At 47.5% G+C, this 18,880-nt stretch overlaps 1 protein-coding gene across 1 annotated transcript in view; it reads left to right on the top strand.

Moving 5' to 3' along the window:
* Positions 1-241: 241 nt before the first annotated feature.
* Positions 242-18,880, top strand: part of LOC140905808 (uncharacterized) — a 44,982-nt gene continuing 26,343 nt past the window's right edge. The window contains exons 1-4 of the mRNA XM_073329315.2: positions 242-1,277; positions 2,506-2,632; positions 8,190-9,617; positions 12,855-12,857. Coding sequence (XP_073185416.1) covers positions 1,239-1,277; positions 2,506-2,632; positions 8,190-9,617; positions 12,855-12,857 — 1,597 coding nt within the window. The 5' untranslated portion in view covers positions 242-1,238. The remainder of the gene's footprint in view (positions 1,278-2,505; positions 2,633-8,189; positions 9,618-12,854; positions 12,858-18,880) is intronic.

The following is an 18,880-nucleotide window of genomic DNA, read 5'->3' as shown; positions in this document are numbered from 1 at the left end:
GTACATCAGGGATGCGTGCAGACAGGTCCGGAGTGCCCGGAGCGTCGGACCCTGGAGGCACACGCAGACTGGCTGGCTAGCTACAGATAGGGCTCCTATCCACAGCATCTGAGCCCTCTCCCAAGGGTTTTAACCAAAGAAGTAACAGTAACAATGTCTTCCTTCCTAGCCTATGGGGGGGAAAGAACTCGATTTATTCAATTGGGGGGGGGGGCGGGGGGCATATGTTTGTTTATGTGAAAAACTCCTTAAGGGACCAATAATGGAACAGTTCTAAAGCTACCAGCAGGATTTGAACCTAGGTGCTTCAGAACCAAAATAGGAGAGGCCACCACTTGAGTGGAAGGGGCAGCACTATTACATGGTAGCAATAGAAGGCTATTATCCTCTATGCAAATCAGCCACTGGCAGGAGGGGAGCACACTTCATAAGCATATTGCATTAGGATGTGGTATGAGTTTTGCATGGGAGGCACAGTGCACCGAGGCAGAAGATTGGTGCATACTCAGTGCAAGAGAGAATATCAGAAGAATTTGCGAGACACTGGGGAGGGAGTGGTCAGTAGGTGTGCATTGCACCTGGGAGAATTACAGTTCACTGGGTCCATGTGAACCAAAAAGATTGGAAACAGAAAAGGGACCAGATAGGAATAATCCGTCTGTGAAATCAAAAGATAAGGGCAGGAGAAAGGATGACCTTGCGGCAGCTGTCTGGGGTTTTTCTCTGGAGCTGAGTTAGTAACTGGGTTTTTGGGTCGGTGCCCAAACCGAAACAGCCAGAAAAAAATCTCATTGGCTTCATACCAAAGCTGAATTTTTAAAAAAATTCTCAGCAAAATGAAAAACAGAGAAATTTCATCTGGGTCCAACTAAAGATTTCAAATGTCGATTGGAAACAAGATTTGGTTTGGAAATAGTCATTTCAGAACGAACTCGCCAAACGCTTCAAAATGTTCCGCCGTTTCTGAAATGTTTGTTCGTTTTGGGTTTTTGTCCAAAACTATTAATTGAATTCGACTCACATCCACGAATCATTTCGGTGCCCTGGAAAAATGCCTTTTCCAGAAAATTCACTATTTGCCAAAAATATGTTGCCTGCATCTAGTTGTCTCCCAGCACCTCTCGTGCCAAGCAGAGGGGGGACTTCCAAGCCATCCTGCACTTCAGAATGGCCTGGACCCATCTGAGTAGGACACCTCATCACAGCAGCTAAGAGGAAGAAGAAGGACTTTGAAAATTATGGTGATTTGGGGTAACAAAAAAATGCTGTCGGAAAAGGTAAGGCCGGGCGTGAATGCAGGGGATGAAATCAATGAGGGCTCCACAATGGCTCGCCTAATAACGTGCTGCTTAAATCTGGCCATCGGTCAGAAAATTACCAAAGAGGAGGTGTGGTCGCCGAGGCTGGAGGCTGGAGCTGTCGATGGACAGCAGGAGACGGGATACATGCAGAGAACCAGAATATATACAAAGCAGCTCATCCAGATAACATGCATTGTAAGGCTTGAAAGGAATTCGCTAATGACTCTAGAGGCCTGAGCAGACAGGAAGAAGGTAGATCTTGGTGCATTGAAAAAGAGAGAAAGCTTAGCAATCGCTGTGTGGTTTGTCACACTTTAATCTCTAGCAATGTCTACTGCTATATGGATAGATATTGATGGTAGCCTAGAGACTGACGTCAAGATCTGAGCCCCATTGCGCTAGGCACTGTAAAGACATGTGGTAAGAGATGGTCCCCTCCACCAGAGGTTACAGTCTAAATAGACACTGCTGGGGAGGGGAAACAGACAGGAGGTGTTTTGCCCAAGGTCACGCAGCGTGTTGCCAGGAATAGACCCCAAATCTCCTTCATTTCAGTCCAGTTCTCTCTCCACTGGATGACACTACCTTTCCTCAATGGAAGGAATATTAAGCGTTAAAAACCCTGTAAGCAACTGGAGGCTGGTGGAACCATGAGCAATAGGCAGCGAGGGCTAATAAAGAACCAATCACGCCAGACAAATGTTATTGCTTTTATTTGGATGAATTCACAAAAGTAGCGGCTGTCAGGAGCTCACTGGCAGCAGTGAAATTAGACGCTAAGGGAGCCTAAGTGCAGGGTGTCATGAAAACTTAAGTTTACCACTAATTGGAACTGGTTTGGCCACGGAGGTATGGCTTGGAAATAGGGGGTGCAGTGGGGTGGGGTTATAAACGGAAATTAAGGGGACTGAGTCACAACGCCAGGTGAAGCTGGAGAGAGATACCCAGGAGGGTTTTGCTGGGCTTGATTTTAGGCTGGGTTTTAGTTACGGCGTGTTTCATGATCTGGAAAAAGAGGGGAGAGGCCCACAAACTGCATGCACCAATGGCATTGCAATGGGAAGCCTTTTCAACGCCAGGGAGGACAGAGGAGGATATGAAGGGGCCTAGAGAGGTCGGTAGGCTGGGCTGGAACCCCACAACTGCCAGGGACAGGTGGTGACTGAAGCAGCAGGTGCTGAGCGTTTGGTGCTTGTTATTGCAGGTGCCGGTGACGTTCGATGATGTCGCCATCTATTTCTCCCGGGAGGAGTGGGAGATGCTGGCGGAGTGGCAGAAGGAGCTGTACCAGGAGGTGATGAGGGAGAATTATGCAAATCTGATTTCTCTGGGTAAGGATCAGCCTTCGTTGTTTTACTGGGTGCAGCAGGATCATTGAAATCCCTGGGCTGTCTTTAGTCTATTATTATTCATTATTTGTTTTACAGTAACCCCTAGGGGCAACCAATCCAGGATCAGAGCCCCACTGTGCCAGGTGCTGTATACACTGGCTTTAAAAAGCTAGTCCGTGCTCCAGGGAGCTCCCAGTCCTAGGATAAGTCTTGCCTACTAAGCATGCAATGGCCCAGATCATCAGCTGATGCAAAGGTCCATAGTTCCATTGAGGTCAATAGAGCTATACTGATTGATCCAAGCTATGGTTCCGACCCCTGGCGTGGCATCCCTGGGGAAAGACAGTGTGCTCCTGAGGGTCAGTAACAGACGACCACCCCCGAGTGATGCTGCACCCCGTGCTGCTCCAGCCTTGACCCTCTAACCTCTTGCATGTGGGAAGCACAACCCTTTCTAATGCTGCGGTCACTGATGTGAGCCTCCGGCACCTACCCAACCCCCACAGAGGCTTCCTGTCTGAGCCCCACTTGGTAAAACAGGAAGCCTCGTTCTTGGAACCGCTCCGCAGCAAAGCAGGACACTGGAAAGCAGACAGGCACGTTCGGCCCTCAGTGCTGCTCTGTTATCAGTGGAATGAGTCACAAGCAGAAGCAGGTCATTTCTCAGTTTCCCCAAATGGAGGGAGAGAAATTCGCCCATCACATGGCTAAAGGACCAGACGTGTCCCGCTCATGGTAGGGGAGTGGACTGCTATAGACCAGCAAATCGGGAGGAGGAGGTATTTTTAGAACAAATAGCAAAAGCATCCAAAGGACAAATCCCAATGGTAACGGGGGACTTTAACTCCCCAGACAGCTGTTGGCAAGGCAATATGGCAGGGCACAGACTCTCCTAACAGCTTGGAATGTGCTAGGGAGAACTTTTTGTTTCTGAAAGTGGAGGAAGTAACTAGGGGGCTGCCATTTTAGATTTGATGCACGATTTGTACGCATGATTTCTCCCTGTCATATAAGAGGCTAACAACAAAAACAGCACCCCGAGCCCAGCGCCGCTCAGGCCTAGCACTCCAGGCTGTCGCCTGGGTCACCTGCCCCTAAATCCAGGCCTACCACAGAACACCCTGCCATAACAGAAGGAGGGGGTAAAACGTACTTTGTTGCGGGTGGGATGGGGTGGGCAAAAAAACAGACTGTGGGAGTTTGCAGGAAAACACTACATCTCTTGTCAGTTTACTAAGAGTAGCCTATTTGGGAAATTGCTCATTTTGGGAAATTGCTCATTGCTCAATTGTTTGAGTTTCTCTTTCCCAGCCGTGTTTATTTCCCTCACTCCGAAGCCGGTGCAGTACACCAGCCCAAGTCAGGGCCAAGAATCACACTCCTGGGTCGTGCTGTTCTGTGATGCCACATATGCGCACTCAGTCCCTGGTGTATCAGCTTGCTGCCAGGGCTGTGAGCAGTTTTTCCGTTAAATGTTTTTTGAAAAGCAGTAATAATCCTGACACATAAATAACTTGAATGGGATGTTTCAAAGTTCTCAAATCGGTGCTCAGAGTCCAATATAGCTGCCTCAGGAGATCTTTAATGACCTGAAAATCAAACAGGACTTGCACAGGAAGAGGAAACATGGACAAATTGCTGAGGATGACTCTAAAAAGACAGCACCCGCATGCAGGGACAAAACCAGAAAGGCTAAGGAACAAAATGAGTTCTAACTAGCAAGGGACATGAAGGCATTAGGAAGACATTAATAAATAAATACATCAGCAGTCACAGAACACAAACGAGAGTGTGGGTCCAGTACTTAATGGGGAAGGTTTTGCTTCAGTCTTCACCGAAAAGGTTAATAATGACCAGATGTTTAACACAATTAATATTAACAACAGGGGACAGGAACACAAGCAGGAAGAGGGAAAGAACAGGTTAAAGAATATTTAGATAAGTGAGATGTATTCCAGTCAGCTGAGCTTGATGAAATTCACCCCAGGGTACTTAAGGAAGTAGCTGAAGCAATCTCTGAACCATTGGTGATTATTTTTGAGGACTCAGGGGGGACGGGTGGGGTCCTAGAGGACTGGAGAAGGGTGAACATATAGCCGATATTTAAAATGGGGAAAAAGGAGGATCCAAGGAATTATAGACCAGTCAGACTAATTTCGATACCTGGAAAGATACCGGAATAAATTATTAAACCCATCAATCTGTAAGCCTCTAGAGGTGGTGAAGATGATAAATAATAGCCAACATGGATTAGGCAAGAACATATCATGCCAAACCAATCTAATTTCCTTCTTTGATAGGGAAATCTGCCTAGTAGATGGGGGGAAGCAGTAGATGTGATATATCTTGACTTTATAAAGGCTTTTGGGACATCCCATGTGATATTTTCATTAGCAAATTAGGGAAATATGGTCTAGATGAAATTACTATAAGGTGGGTGCACAACTGGTTGAAAGACCGTACTCAGAGTAGTTATCAATGGTTCGCTATCAAACTGGGAGGGTGTCTCTAGTGGGGTCCTGCAGGTGTCAGTCCCTGATCTGGTACTAGTCAGTATTTTCATTAATGACTGGATAATGGAGTGTAGAGTGTGAAATGTACAGATGACACCAAGCTGGGAGGGGTTGCAAGCACTTTGGAGGACAGGATTAGAAATCAAAACAACCTTGACAAATCGGAGAATTGGCTGAAATCAACAAGATGAAATTCAGTAAAGACAAGTGCCAAGTACTACACTTAGGAAGGAAAAATCAAATGCACAGCTACAACACGGGGAATAACTGGCTAGGCAGTAGTATTGTTGAAAAGGATCTGGAGGTTGGACTGGATCAGACTGAATTGAATATGAGGGACACAGGGTGGGTGAGGTAATATATTTTATTGGACTAACTTCTGTTGGTGACAGAGACAAGAAGTTGGTCCAGTAAAAGATATTATCTCACCCACCTTGTCTCTCTAATATCCTGGGACCAACGCGGCTACACCACATCCCGCTTTGCTCAGCACTGGTGAGGCCCCAGCTGGAGTTCTGTGTCCAGTTTTGGGCACCACAATTTAAGAGATGTGGGAAAACTGGAGTGGGTCCAGGAGAGCGACAAAATGATGAAAGGTTTAGAAAACCTGACCTACGGGGAAAGGTTGAAAAAATTGACGTGTTTAGTCCTGAGAAGATGGGGGCAGGGGAAGGGGGATGGACCTGATAACAGTCTTCACATATGTAAAAAGCTGTTATAAAGAGAACCGTGATCAGCGGTTCTCTTTGTCCATTGAGGGTAGGACAAGTGGTAATAGGCTGCATTTGTAGCCAGGGAGATTTAGATTAGATATTAGGAAAAACTTTCTGAGGATGGCTCAGCCCTGGAACAGTGACCTCGGGAGGTTGTGGAATCCCCATCATTGGAGGTTTTTGAGATCAGGTTGGACAAACACCTGTCAGGGATAGTCTGGGTCTACTTGGTTCTGCCTCAGCGTGGGGGCTGGACTAGATGACTTCTTGAGGTCCCTTCCAGCCTGACATCTCTAGGATTTGGGAAAGCATATGCTGGCTTGAGTGGGACTTACGTTGTGCCTCAGCCACATGCTGGCCCCCTGCACAGGGTAAATTTCACCATTTCGAAATCGCTTTAAGATTGTTGCTAAAAAATCCACCTTCTGCTGTTACTATGCACGACTTTGAGAGGGTCAACAAGCACGTGGACAAGGGGGATCCAGTGGATACAATGTACTTAGATTTCCAAAAAGCCTTTGACAAGGTCCCTCTTTGACAAAGGCTCTTAAGCGAAGTAAGCAGTCATGGGATAAGAGGGAAGGTTCTCTCATGGCTCAGTAACTGGTTAAAAGACAGGAAACAAAGGGTAGGAATAAATGGTCAGTTTTCAGAATTGAGAAAGGTAAATAGTGATACCCTCCCACCCCCAGGGGTCTGTACTAGGCCCAGTCCTGTTCAACATATTCATAAATGATCTTGCAAAAGGGGTAAACAGTGAGGTGGAAAAATTTGCAGATGATACAAAACTACTCAAGATAGTTAAGTCCCAGGCAGACTGCGAAGAGCTACAAAACGATCTCTCAGAACTGGGGGCCTGGGCAACAAAATGGCAGATGAAATTCAGTGTTGATAAATGCAAAGTAATGCACATTGCACAACATAATCCCAACTCTACATATAAAATGATGGGGTCTAAATTAGCTGTTACCGCTCAAGAAAAAGATCTTGGAGTCATTGTGGATAGTTCTCTGCAAACATCCACTCAAGGTGCAGCAGCAGTCAAAGTGAACAGAATGTTGGGAATCATTAGGAAGGGATAATAAGGGATAGTTAATAAGACAGAAAATATCATATTGCCTCCATATAAATCCATGGTACGCAAACATCTGGAATACGGTGTGCAGATGTGGTCGCCCCATCTCAAAAAAGTTATATTGGAATTGGAAAAAGTTCAGAAAAGGGCAACAAAAATGATTAGGGGTATGGAACAGCTTCCGTATGAGGAGAGATTAATAAGACTGGGACTTTTCAGCTTGGAAAAGAGACAACTAAGGGGGGATATGACAGAGGTCTATAAAATTCTGACTGGTGTGGAGAAAGTAAATAAGGAAGTGTTATTTACTCCTTCCCATAACACAAGAACTAGGGGCCACCAAATGAAATTCATAGGCAGCAGTTTTGAAATAAACAAAAGGAAGTATTTTTTCACACAACGCACAGTCAGTCTGTGGAATTCATTGCTAGAGGATGTTGTGAAGGCCAAGACTACAACAGGATTCAAAAAAGAACTAGATAAGTTCTTGAAGGACAGATCCATCAATGGCTAATAGCCAGGATGGACAGGGATGGTGTCCCTGGCCTCTGTTTGCCAGAAGCTGGGAATGAGCGACAGGGGATGGATCACTTGATGATTACCTGTTCTGTGCGTTCCCTCTGGGGCACCTGGCATTGGCCACTGTCAGAAGACAGGATACTGGGCTAGATGGGCCTTTGGTCTGACCCAGTGTGGCCGTTCTTATGTTCTTATCACTCTCAAAACATTGTGGGCCAGACTCATTCCTGATGTTCAGGGAAGTCAGTGGAGCTACTCCAAGGATACATGTGAGTCTAGGATTTTCCTTCAGTTTATCCAAGAGACAGTTAAGAGATGCCTAGATCACAATCTCTGAGTACCTCCATGGAGAGGAGATTTTTGATAGTAGATGCCTCTTTAACCTAGCAGACAAAGGCCGAATGGTAGGTGAAGCAAGGGAAATTCAGGTTATAAATAGGTCACACATTTTGTAACAGGCAGGGTAATTAGCTATTGGAATAACTAACCTAGGGATGTGCTCACTTCACCATCACTTGAAGGCTTTAAATCAAGACTGGATGTCATGCTAAAAAGCATGCGTTAGCTGGCCCAGAAGTTTTGGTCTGGATGTAGAAATCACTGGGTGAAATTCTCTGGCTTGTGTTCTGTAGGAGGTCAGACTGAAAGATCGGAATGATCCCTTCTGGCCTTAAAATCTATGACTCGTTACCACCACCCCATCCATAAATAATGCCTGGACTCTTTTCTCCGTCCAGCAGGGGACTGGCCCAGGCAGAGAAGCAAGAAGAAAAATGAGGAGGAATGTGCTGAAAAGTTGGAAGCCCCTGAGCTTCCGACTGGAATCGGCTTGGCCAAAGGCTCAGAGAAGGCAAAGATCTGCAGCACTCGGATCGCCTGCGTCCCAGAGCCAAGCAGCGAGGAAGGCGGCTGGCTGGGGCAGCTTGTTGAAGGTGGAAGAGGGAACAGCCACTGCATGCAGCCCAGTGGGAATCAGGGACCCAAGAAAAGGGCGAGACCACACAAGTGCGATGAGTGCTGGAAAAGCTTCACCTGGAGATCGGAGCTGGTTCAGCACCTCAGGACTCACACCGGGGAGCGGCCATATAAGTGTGCTGAGTGCGGGAAGGGCTTCAGTCAGCACGTCAACCTGACCATCCACCAGCGTATCCACACCGGCGAGCGGCCCTACCGGTGCAGTGAGTGTGGGAGGGGCTTTACCCAGCATATCAACCTGACCCTCCATCAGAGAATCCACACTGGGGAACGCCCGTACCAGTGCTGTGAGTGCGGGAAAAACTTCATCCGCAAATCCAACCTGGCCAAGCACCAGAAGATCCACACGGGCGAGAAGCCCTTCCAGTGCGCCCAGTGTGGGAAGAGCTTCGTGCACAAGTCCGGCCTGGTGTCGCACCACAGGACCCACACAGGGGAGCGGCCGCACCAGTGCGAGGCGTGTGGGAAACGCTTCGGCCACAAGTCGGGCCTGCTCTCGCACCGGAAGACCCACACGGGTGAGCGGCCCCACCAGTGTGCCCAGTGCGGGAAGAGGTTCCGGCATAAGTCAGGCGTGGCCTCACACCAGAGCACCCACACGGGCGAGCGGCCTCACCAATGCTCCCAGTGCGGCAAGCGGTTCTCCCGCACCTATGAGCTCATCTCCCACCAGCGCCTGCACACGGGGGAGCGGCCCTACCCATGCGCCGACTGTGACAAGAGCTTTGTGCGCAAATCTAACCTGGTGAAGCACCAGCGTGCGCACACGGGGGAGCGGCCCTACCAGTGCGGCCAGTGCGAGAGGAGCTTCTCCCAGAGGTATGAGCTGGTGGCTCACCAGATCACCCACACTGGGGAGAGCCCCTATACCTGTGCCCAATGCGGGAAGATCTTCAGCCAGAAGTCAAACCTCGTGAAGCACGAGCGCATCCACACCGGCGAGAGTCCCTTCCCCTGCACCCAGTGCGGGAAGAGCTTCAGCCAGCGCGCCAACCTGGTGAAACACCAGCGGATCCACACCGGGGAGCGACCATTCCAGTGTGCCCACTGCGGGAAGAGCTTCAGCCAAAAGTGCGAGCTCGTGTCGCACGAGCGGATCCACACTGGGGAGCGGCCATTCCAGTGCACCCACTGCGGGAAGAGCTTCAGCCAGAAGACGAGTCTGATCGCTCATCAGAGGATCCACATGGGTCAGCGACTGAGTGAATGTGCCCAGGGCGATGCCCTCCCATCCAGCTCTGTCTGGCATTCCAGCTGATGCCAATGGGGGGCTGACGTGCAGACCAAGGGTGGTGCTGGGTATGGATCCATCAGTAAATATCTTCTTGCCTACCAGGGAGCAAACAAGGGAGGAACTAGGGCTTTCAAGTGGGGACAGCTTGAGATTTCCAAACACATCCGAGAAAGGTTTTAAATGGCTCCTTGAATCTCCCTTGTCAGGAGAGGGTGGATATTTCAAACCTGTCTTCCGGTTAACAATCAGCAGATTGGGAAACACCATGTAATTGTTGAGAAGTCCAGGAAACATCTGGCAAAGCAGGAACCATGTTGAATAGCAGAGTGTTCCCCCAGGAGAAGAGGGGGCAGATTTGGAAGACGCAGGGCTGATTCAAACCTTGGGTTTTCCAAATGTCTGATGATGAACCTTCTGAGCTTGACTGACTCTCAGGAAGACTGTAAGATGGGGGTAGACCCCTCATCAGTACCCTCAACTAGCCAGTGGGAACATGGAGGGCTGGAAGGGGTGGAGAATGATTAATGGGGTATGAAGAACAGCTGGTCAAATAATATTCAGCAAATATATGATCTGGTTCTTGTTGAGCAATGAATCAAAGAAGTAACTTTTTGAAGCGTTCATTCAGCTGTTGAAAACTGTTCCTCAAAGAAATTATTTGGGGCCAGGTTCACAAAGGTGTTTAGGTGCGTAAAGATGCCGATAGGTGCTAGTGAGATTGACAACAGCACCTAGTGAGTCAGGCACCCCACTCCCCTTGACTCTCAGTGGTATCTCTGGCCCAGGTCCTCAAAAGTAGTTATGCACCTAACTCCCAGTGGGAGTTATACTTGGAGGATCTGGCTGGAGGCGCCTAACCTGCTTAGGAGCTTTTAAAATTTTTTGTATGCGCTTAGCTGCATCTCTAGACACCAAAATGCTTTTGTAAATCTGGCTGTTGACCAGGGCTGGCCATACCATGAGGCAATCTGAGGCAGCCACCTCAGGTGCCAGACTGGGGGCGGGGCAGCACCACTAGGACCCAGAGTTTCAAAGTTTTGGCCCAAGTGAGGGGGCATAGGGGCGTCATTTTGAGCTCCCCGCCTCAGGTGCCAACATGTTGTGGGCCGGCCCTGCTGTTGACCAATAACAGCAAAGGCCAGTGCGTAATGCTGAGCCCTTTCCCTGGTCTTCTCCCAGAGGCAGTTCTATTTCTGTGTGGCAGGTTTAATCACATCCTGGTGCGTGGGCGATCAAAAGCCATTATGCCTGATGCTCTTTCAGTGGTGAGTAAGAAATAATGTCAAAACTATCCCAATAATAGTTATTTCCTGGATGCTGAATTGATTAAACTTATCCCAACTACTTCATATATATAAACCCGTTCTTTCAAAAACATCAGTAAAGGAGGACACTGCCCTGATTATGTGGAAATATATATGCTATGACATGGCTAAGATCATGAAACCATGTGTTCTGATAGCCTTCTCTCCAGTGTGGTCCCCACACATAACCCATTAACTGAGAGACTCTTTTCAGAACCATTGTTTTAAATTAACAGTATCAACTGGATTTAAATTGGTGTCTTCTTTAGCCCAAAGAGGAAGTTATATTTTCTTCTGATCTGTCTGGATAAACTTAACACAGTGGCCTCAAACTTGTAAAACTGCCTCTCAGGCTGGTATTCCTCTCTGCGCTCCTCACACGTGATCTGACTCACCTCTTTAATGAATGCTGTTTCCTTTTTATTTATGCACTGATCTAATTATTTCCATTATGTACCATATAAAAAAGCCTTCCCCGTGTTAATAGATGCCTTTTTAAAGCACAATGTGTAGTTCAAAGATAGGAAAATTCTTCATGGTCTTTGACTCATTGGCTTTTTTTGGTCTGCTTTATGTTTTGCTTCCTGTAGTGTAACTTCCATGTCTTGCTGCCTGCACGGAGGCCTTGGTTTGAACTCTGCAGTCCTTATTGCCCAGGGGTTGGGTTATAATTTGGGTATGATTCTGTAAGTGCTCCGTGCCCGGGAGTCTGGTTGACTCCGAAGACAGTTCTGTGATTGGAATGCTCATGGGACTGGGGCCTGGTGTTTCAATTCCTCTTAGCCATGGATGGCTCCCACCTCTACATCACCTTCTCATCTGACAGGAATGCTGTGACTTCCATTACGCCGGAATGGAGAGCTGGGCAAGGAGCAGCCGGCTAACGCTCAATCCAGACAAGGCACAGAGGTGATGCAAGTGGACAGGGGAAGTGTTTTGAGGAACTGTTTGCAAAGGTGACCTGGCCCTTCACTGACAGAGTACGTTTACCCTGCCACTCACAGCAGAATCCTGCTTGGTTTCTCATTGCTCTTGAGTTTCAGCTAGCTGCGGCGATCAGAAAAGCCAGCTGCTACTTCCCATTAGCCAAACAATTATGCTCATTCCTTTCTGATGTGGACCCAGCCACAGAGACCCAAGAATGTGTTGCAACCTTCTCTATCTGGGCTTACCAAGGAGCTGCATCTTCTAAGCAAAACTGTCTGGCATCAGTCAAACAATGGGTCCATTTCTAGGTGCTTGCCCTGAATGGGCGAGAGTCCAGAGACCTCTGGGACCACCTGTCTTCTCCATTCCCCACTATCCTTCCTACACTCAGCGGGGACGCTGAGGGTGACAGAGCCCAGATTTCATCTTGTGGCAGCAGAAGAACAAGGTTCTTGGTGAAAAGCCCACGCTTGTGACAACCACTTCACCAGCACATCAGCTCGATACACACATCTCACTACCTCGAAAGGATGCTGTAAGAAGACACCTGCTTAAACTAGCATTTCCCCATGCAACCAGGTTGTAACGACGCCGTTCTCACACATCATCAGCTACCAGTGTCAGAAAACAGATTAAAGGGAGAAAGGTTCAGAGTTTTACCTCCTACATGTAAAATGAAGGCTCAATGCCCTGAGTCACTCCGCCCCTGGCGATGAGTGAGACAGCAATACCTACGGATAAATGAAATCAAGTAGTGCATTCAGGGAACAATGCCAAAGCCTCCTTGTCGCTAACTTCACCATGTCAGTTCAGATACAGGGCAAGAACAGGCTGTGTAGCTGAGTGGACAAGGTCTCTGGATCAAATTCTTCCTGGACATAAGCAGACAAAACTCCCATTGAAATTGCTGGGAGTTGCCACCACTCACACCAGAGTGGGACTGGATTTCGGGGCTTGCAAAGGTGGTGAATTCAAATCCTATTACTTGAGGATACTTTCTTGTCTTGGCATCAGATCAACTGTTATGTTTTCACTACTTAATTATCATCATCAACCAAAAATGTGACTTTATCCTTCAAACACTTAGTATCTGGAGTGATGCTTTCTATCATGTAGGCAGTTCTCCTCCTGTCGTGAATATTTACGGGATCAGAGTCTTGCTTTGTGTTCAATGAAAGTATTTAAATAGTTTTCAGAGTAACAGCCGTGTTAGTCTGTATTCGCAAAAAGAAAAGGAGTACTTGTGGCACCTTAGAGACTAACCAATTTATTTGAGCATAAGCTTTCATGAGCTACAGCTCACTTCATTGGATGCATACTATGGAAAATACAGAAGATGTTTTTATACACACAAACCATGAAAAAATGGGTGTTTATCACTACAAAAGGTTTTCTCTCCCCCCACCCCACTCTTCTGCTGGTAATAGCTTATCTAAAGTGATCACTCTCCTTACAATGTGTATGATAATCAAGGTGGGCCATTTCCAGCACAAATCCAGGTTTTCTCCCCACGCCCCCCACCCACAAACCCACTCTCCTGTTGGTAATAGCTTATCCAAAGCGATCACTCTCCTTACAATTGGCAAAAAGAAAAGGAGTACTTGTGGCACCTTAGAGACTAACCAATTTATTTGAGCATAAGCTTTCGTGAGCTACAGCTCACTTCATCGGATCCTTACAATGCGCACGATAACCAAGGTGGGCCACTTCCAGCACAAATCCAGGGTTTAATAAGAACGTCTGAGGAACAGTGGGGGAAAAAACAAGGGAAAATAGGTTACCTTGCATAATGACTTAGCCACTCCCAGTCTCTATTCAAGCCTAAGTTAATTGTATCCAATTTGCAAATGAATTGCAATTCAGCAGTCTCTCGCTGGAGTCTGGTTTTGAAGTTTTTCTGTTGTAATATCACAACTTTCATGTCTGTAATCGAGTGACCAAAGAGATTGAAGTGTTCTCCGACTGGTTTATGAATGTTATAATTCTTGACATCTGATTTGTGTCCATTTATTCTTTTATGTAGAGACTGTCCAGTTTGACCAAGGTACATGGCAGAGGGGCATTGCTGGCACATGATGGCATAGATCACATTGGTAAATGTGCAGGTGAATGAGCCTCTGATAGTGTGGCTGATGTGATTAGGCCCCATGATGGTTGCCAACTGTGCCCACATATCTATTCAGGGGACACCAACAGGAGAGTGGGTTTGTGTGTGTGGGGGGGGTGGGGGGAGAAAACTGGATTTGTGCTGGAAATGGCCCACCTTGATTATCATACACATTGTAAGGAGAGTGATCACTTTAGATAAGCTATTACCAGCAGGAAAGTGGGGTGGGTGGAGAGAAAACCTTTTGTAGTGATAAACACCCATTTTTTCATGGTTTGGTGTGTATAAAAACATCTTCTGTATTTTCCACAGTATGCATCCGATGAAGTGAGCTGTAGCTCACGAAGGCTCATGCTCAAATAAATTGGTTAGCCTCTAAGGTGCCACAAGTCCTCCTTTTCTTTTTTAAATAGTTTGTTTCTCAGTGAAGTAACTAATCATACAGTACATCATAGATGGTTTGCTTGGTTATTAACTATTGTTATTTGATTGTATTATTTATGTAGTACCAACACTGTACATTAAATGTTACATGCATGCAGGTCGTGGTCTGAAGATCCTTGCTGGTGTCTATCAGATTAGCTCTACTGGCTTCAACAGCTGAGGATCTGAGTGGTGGAGAGAGGACTTTGCAAATCTATTCCTACACATTGTTTAGTTATTGGCCATAAAAAGCTTTGAAACTGGCAGGTGCTGTATTCCATAGAGTGGTTGCCATTTGTAACAGGTCGGGGCACTCACTGACACAGTGCCTCCTGCTGGTCAGTCCAGGAATTAGCTCATCCAGCTCAGGAGCGCCCTCTTCTGGCCAATTTCCCTGCCCTTACCTGCCTCTCTGTAGTCCCTTTATCTCCACCACATATAGGCCCCATGTCCATCCTGGACCACGGTGCCCCTTACCTTGGGGAGCTGCCCCTCACCCAGGGAAACCCACTCTCCTGAACCCACCTCATCTCAGTGACTACTGCCAATTGTCATCTAGCCCCTTCTCTCAGGGGCACACTGAAGTCTGAAATGGCCACTCATCACTGGCAAGGGGGTGGTTGGACCTGCTGCTTTTTCTTGCCCTGGCTGCCTTCCTGCAGCCCTAGTACGTCCTCAGGCCTTTGCTGCAAGGCCTCAGACTGGGAGGTCGCCAGGCCAGAGCTCCCCAGCTCAGCCTGCCCTTCCCCAGCACTGCTCTGTCCAAGGTACCCCTGTCCCTACCCAGCAACTAGGTCCTTCTTGCTCCACTACTGGAACAAGACTCACCTCCTTCTGCCCAGGAGCCTTTCTTATACTGGCCCAGACGGGCCCTGATTGGCTGCCTCCAACCCGCTCATGATTGGCTCCCTGGGGCAGCCCTCTCCCAGGGCTGTTTTTAACCCCTTCCAAACCGGAGCACGGTGACCGCTCCACTACACCATTATACAGCCAACATTTATCGTCACCCTAGAGATGATGTCACAGTGATTTCCTATGCTAAGCATGTCTCTGATAGGCCAAAGTTGGTAGCGGCTTGCCTTTCATTGGTGATCATCAGGGATCCTAGTTGTCAGTGATAAACAAACTCCAAAATTCTCCAATAAAAAAAAAATCCATGTTTTCCCACGATTAAAATTCAGGTTATGTTTAGCGCTTTCCGTGTGTCTACAACTGTCTGCCTTCTCACGTAGTCTACAGCCTTGCTGTGTACAGTACCACACAGCACAGTGCCATCCACATGACATTTGTCCTTGCCAAACTCAGGGACACGGGGTTAGGGGTGGTTTTCAGGTTTGTGGCCTCTTTTCATAACTTAATTACTCACGGCTGGAGGCTGAAGTGAAATTTGAGATGCATTTAAACACGAAGCTCTGTACACCAGAAGCAGTTTGTTGGAGTGTGTTTAGCTATGTACATTTAAAGCACATTCAAAAATCAACCACAAGAGGGGGAGGCTGCGCGCACTGAATACGTGACACTGGTACTTTCAGTAAAATCTAGTTAATAGTTAATATATGTTTTAATTTTTTCAGAAAATGTAAAAAACAAGATTCTCTGTAACAACGCAAATCCCGCGTTTTTCCACGGCAAGTGGATTCCTAGGATCCCTGGTGATCATTGTAAGAATCAAGCACTATTTTTTAGGTTTGATTTTTAAAATAAGCAGCCTGATCCAGCTGCCATGACCCTTGCTCAAGCCAGCTGTCCCACTGAAACCAGTGCCCCTCCTGATCCCGGTGGAAATACTCCTGCTGACTGACACTCGCATGAGCCAGATCAGAATTCAGCCCCTTAAAGTCAATGGGGTGACGTTTTTCATTCATATTATTGTCATTATAGTAACCTCTGGAGGCCCCTCATATCGAGTTCTGCACAAACACACAGTGAGAGAGATTTGCTGCCCAGAGACCTGGCAGTCTAGCCAAGACAACTGCAGGGCTGCAAGGCGACAAAGGCACAAAGTGGTGCAGCGACTTGGCCGAGATCACACAGCAGCTTAATGGCAGAGGTGGGCCTGGAACTCAGGTCTCTGAAGGGTCAGTGTAGACCTCTGCTTACAGCCATCTTGAGCAGGGAGCACTGCCATGGGGACGGGTTGCAGGCTCAGGCCCTGTGTTTGTATCGCAGACTAATTCCTCGGCGTTACAGACACGCTAGCCAAGGAGGCATAGCCTGGGGGAAGAAAGGCCCCGAGAGGAACATTTCTTCCCTTTGGACTCTTGCATCCCTCAGTGCTCTGCTGCATTACTTGTGCCGGGTGAAATCCACGCCCTAGGGCTTGAGCGGCATGTGGAAGTTTCCTAGGTCTCCCATAGCCCCTGGCTCAGAGCTGAGCCCCAGCTGCTGTGCCAAGACCTGGCCCTTCCTATTTATTGCAGATGTTTAAAAAAGCTTTTGTGTTGCAGAAGCAAAAGCGCACAGTGAGGGCTGGTTTCTTTGTAGGGGCTTGAGCATGGACATAGGTCTCAGTGTGACCCAGCGAAATTACTTTGTAGCCCTGCTCTTTGGTTTGGATTTTTCAATGTGGAATTGTCTCAGTATGTTTCTGTTGCATTCAGGGCACCTTCCCTTTCGGGCCTGTAACTGTGGGTCAGTTGTACCAAAGGACTGTGTAGCCTAACGGGTAACGTGTCTGGTTTGAACTTCCAACTCTTACTGGGGTTATACTTTTATTAAATGTCTAAGCAGACTGCTCCATCACTGTGCTTCTAGATAAGTTCATCCTTGAACCACGTCTGTAAAGGGAAAAAAATCCAAAACGTTTGCAACATCAGTAGATTCAAGCTGGAAAATAAAAATTTCAGCCATATAGAGATGCCTATGCAATCCACTGGCAAAGCATGTGTCATGTCCCCCTCAACTGGCTGGCTCCTATAAGGATAACGGCCTACTACTGCTGTTGCTGTTGAAGTTACTCCTTTAACTCAAGTGGTAGAGGTTGGTTCAGTAGAGCTGAAGGTTTGGGATGGAAACCCTGCTGAAGACCTATGAGGACATCTCAACAGCTCGGTTAGAAAAGGGTTAACATATTACGTTTAAAGGGCAACATGCAGATACGGTAATTTGGTCTCCCCTTCTGCAATTGACTGAGGCTTGATCTACACGACATACCTACTTCAGTCTAACTATGTCGCTCAGAGGCATGAAAAATCCACACCCCAGAACGATGTATCTATGCCGACCTTCACCCCCACCCCCATGTAGACAGTGCTATCTTGCTGGGAGAGCTTCTCGGGCCGGCATAGCTGCCGCCTCTCCCATTGGCTTAGAGCGTCTTCACCAGATGTGCTACAGCGGTGGAGCTGCGCCGATGTAACTGTAGTGTAGACCTGCCCTAACTCACTCCTGGGAGCTTTAAACTGGGGAGTGGCAGCTCCGTGTGTCACATCAGCCACCCAGCAGGGCATAAAGTCTAGTGGTTAGGGACTGAGATTCACGTCTTCTGGGGTCTGGTCCTCTCTCTGCCCCTGAGCAAGACACTTCCCCTCTCTGTGCTATAGGTTCCTCAGGTGTCAATGGGGGATTGTATTCATTGCACAAGGGGGGCTTCATTCATTAAAAGCTCAATCTTGCCAGCCCCTTACTTAGTCAATGGGAGACATTCCATGTACTGAGGGCTTGCAGAATAACATGGCTGCTTCTTGAGATATCAGGGCCCAGATCCTCAACTGGTGTAAATCCTGTCACTGCCCTGACTTTACATCACTAAAGATTTGGCCCCACATCTTCATAGGGCTGAACTCTTTATTTTCCTATTTAGGGTTTTTATTAAAACCCGTGAGATACGCTGGATCAGACATGGTGTCGAGATCCCCACTGTGTTTATCGAGATCCCAGAGGGGCAGGGTCATAATAGTGCACTGTATTATTATTTCTACATGGCTGCCTACATGATTCCAAGTCAAATGGAGGACAGGTCGAGCAAAGGCTATTAGCCAGGATGGGCAGGGATGGTGTCCCTAGCCTCTGTTTGCCAGAAGCTGGGAATGGGATGGATCACTTGATGATTACCTGTTCTGTTCATTCCCTCTGGGGCACCTGGCATTAGCCACTGTCGGAAGAAAGGACACTGGGCTAGAGGGACCATTGGTTTAATCCAGTATGGCCGTTCTTATGTTATATTCTTAAATACATCAAACAACTATATCCAGTGCTATGTAATATTCAGATTCTAATTAAATGAGCATATGCAGAGATATATTGGCTGCCGTTCATTCTTGTCTCCTCTCACACCTCATTGCTTCTGCCTTCCAGAGAAGTAAATAACAATGGGGAAAATTCATCCTTGGTGTAATTTAGCTCAGGGGGTCAACCTGTGGGTCATGACCTAAAATTGTGTCACCAGAATGTGTCAAAGGGTCACATAGGAGGCCTGGGCATTGGGGAGGAGGTCAACTCCAGCTTCTTGGCAGGGAG

The sequence above is a fragment of the Lepidochelys kempii genome, chromosome 2 (assembly GCF_965140285.1).
Source record: "Lepidochelys kempii isolate rLepKem1 chromosome 2, rLepKem1.hap1, whole genome shotgun sequence".
Lineage (NCBI taxonomy): Eukaryota > Metazoa > Chordata > Testudines > Cheloniidae > Lepidochelys > Lepidochelys kempii.
Note: the sequence above shows the minus strand (reverse complement) of the source record. Positions and strands in the feature narration are given on the sequence as shown.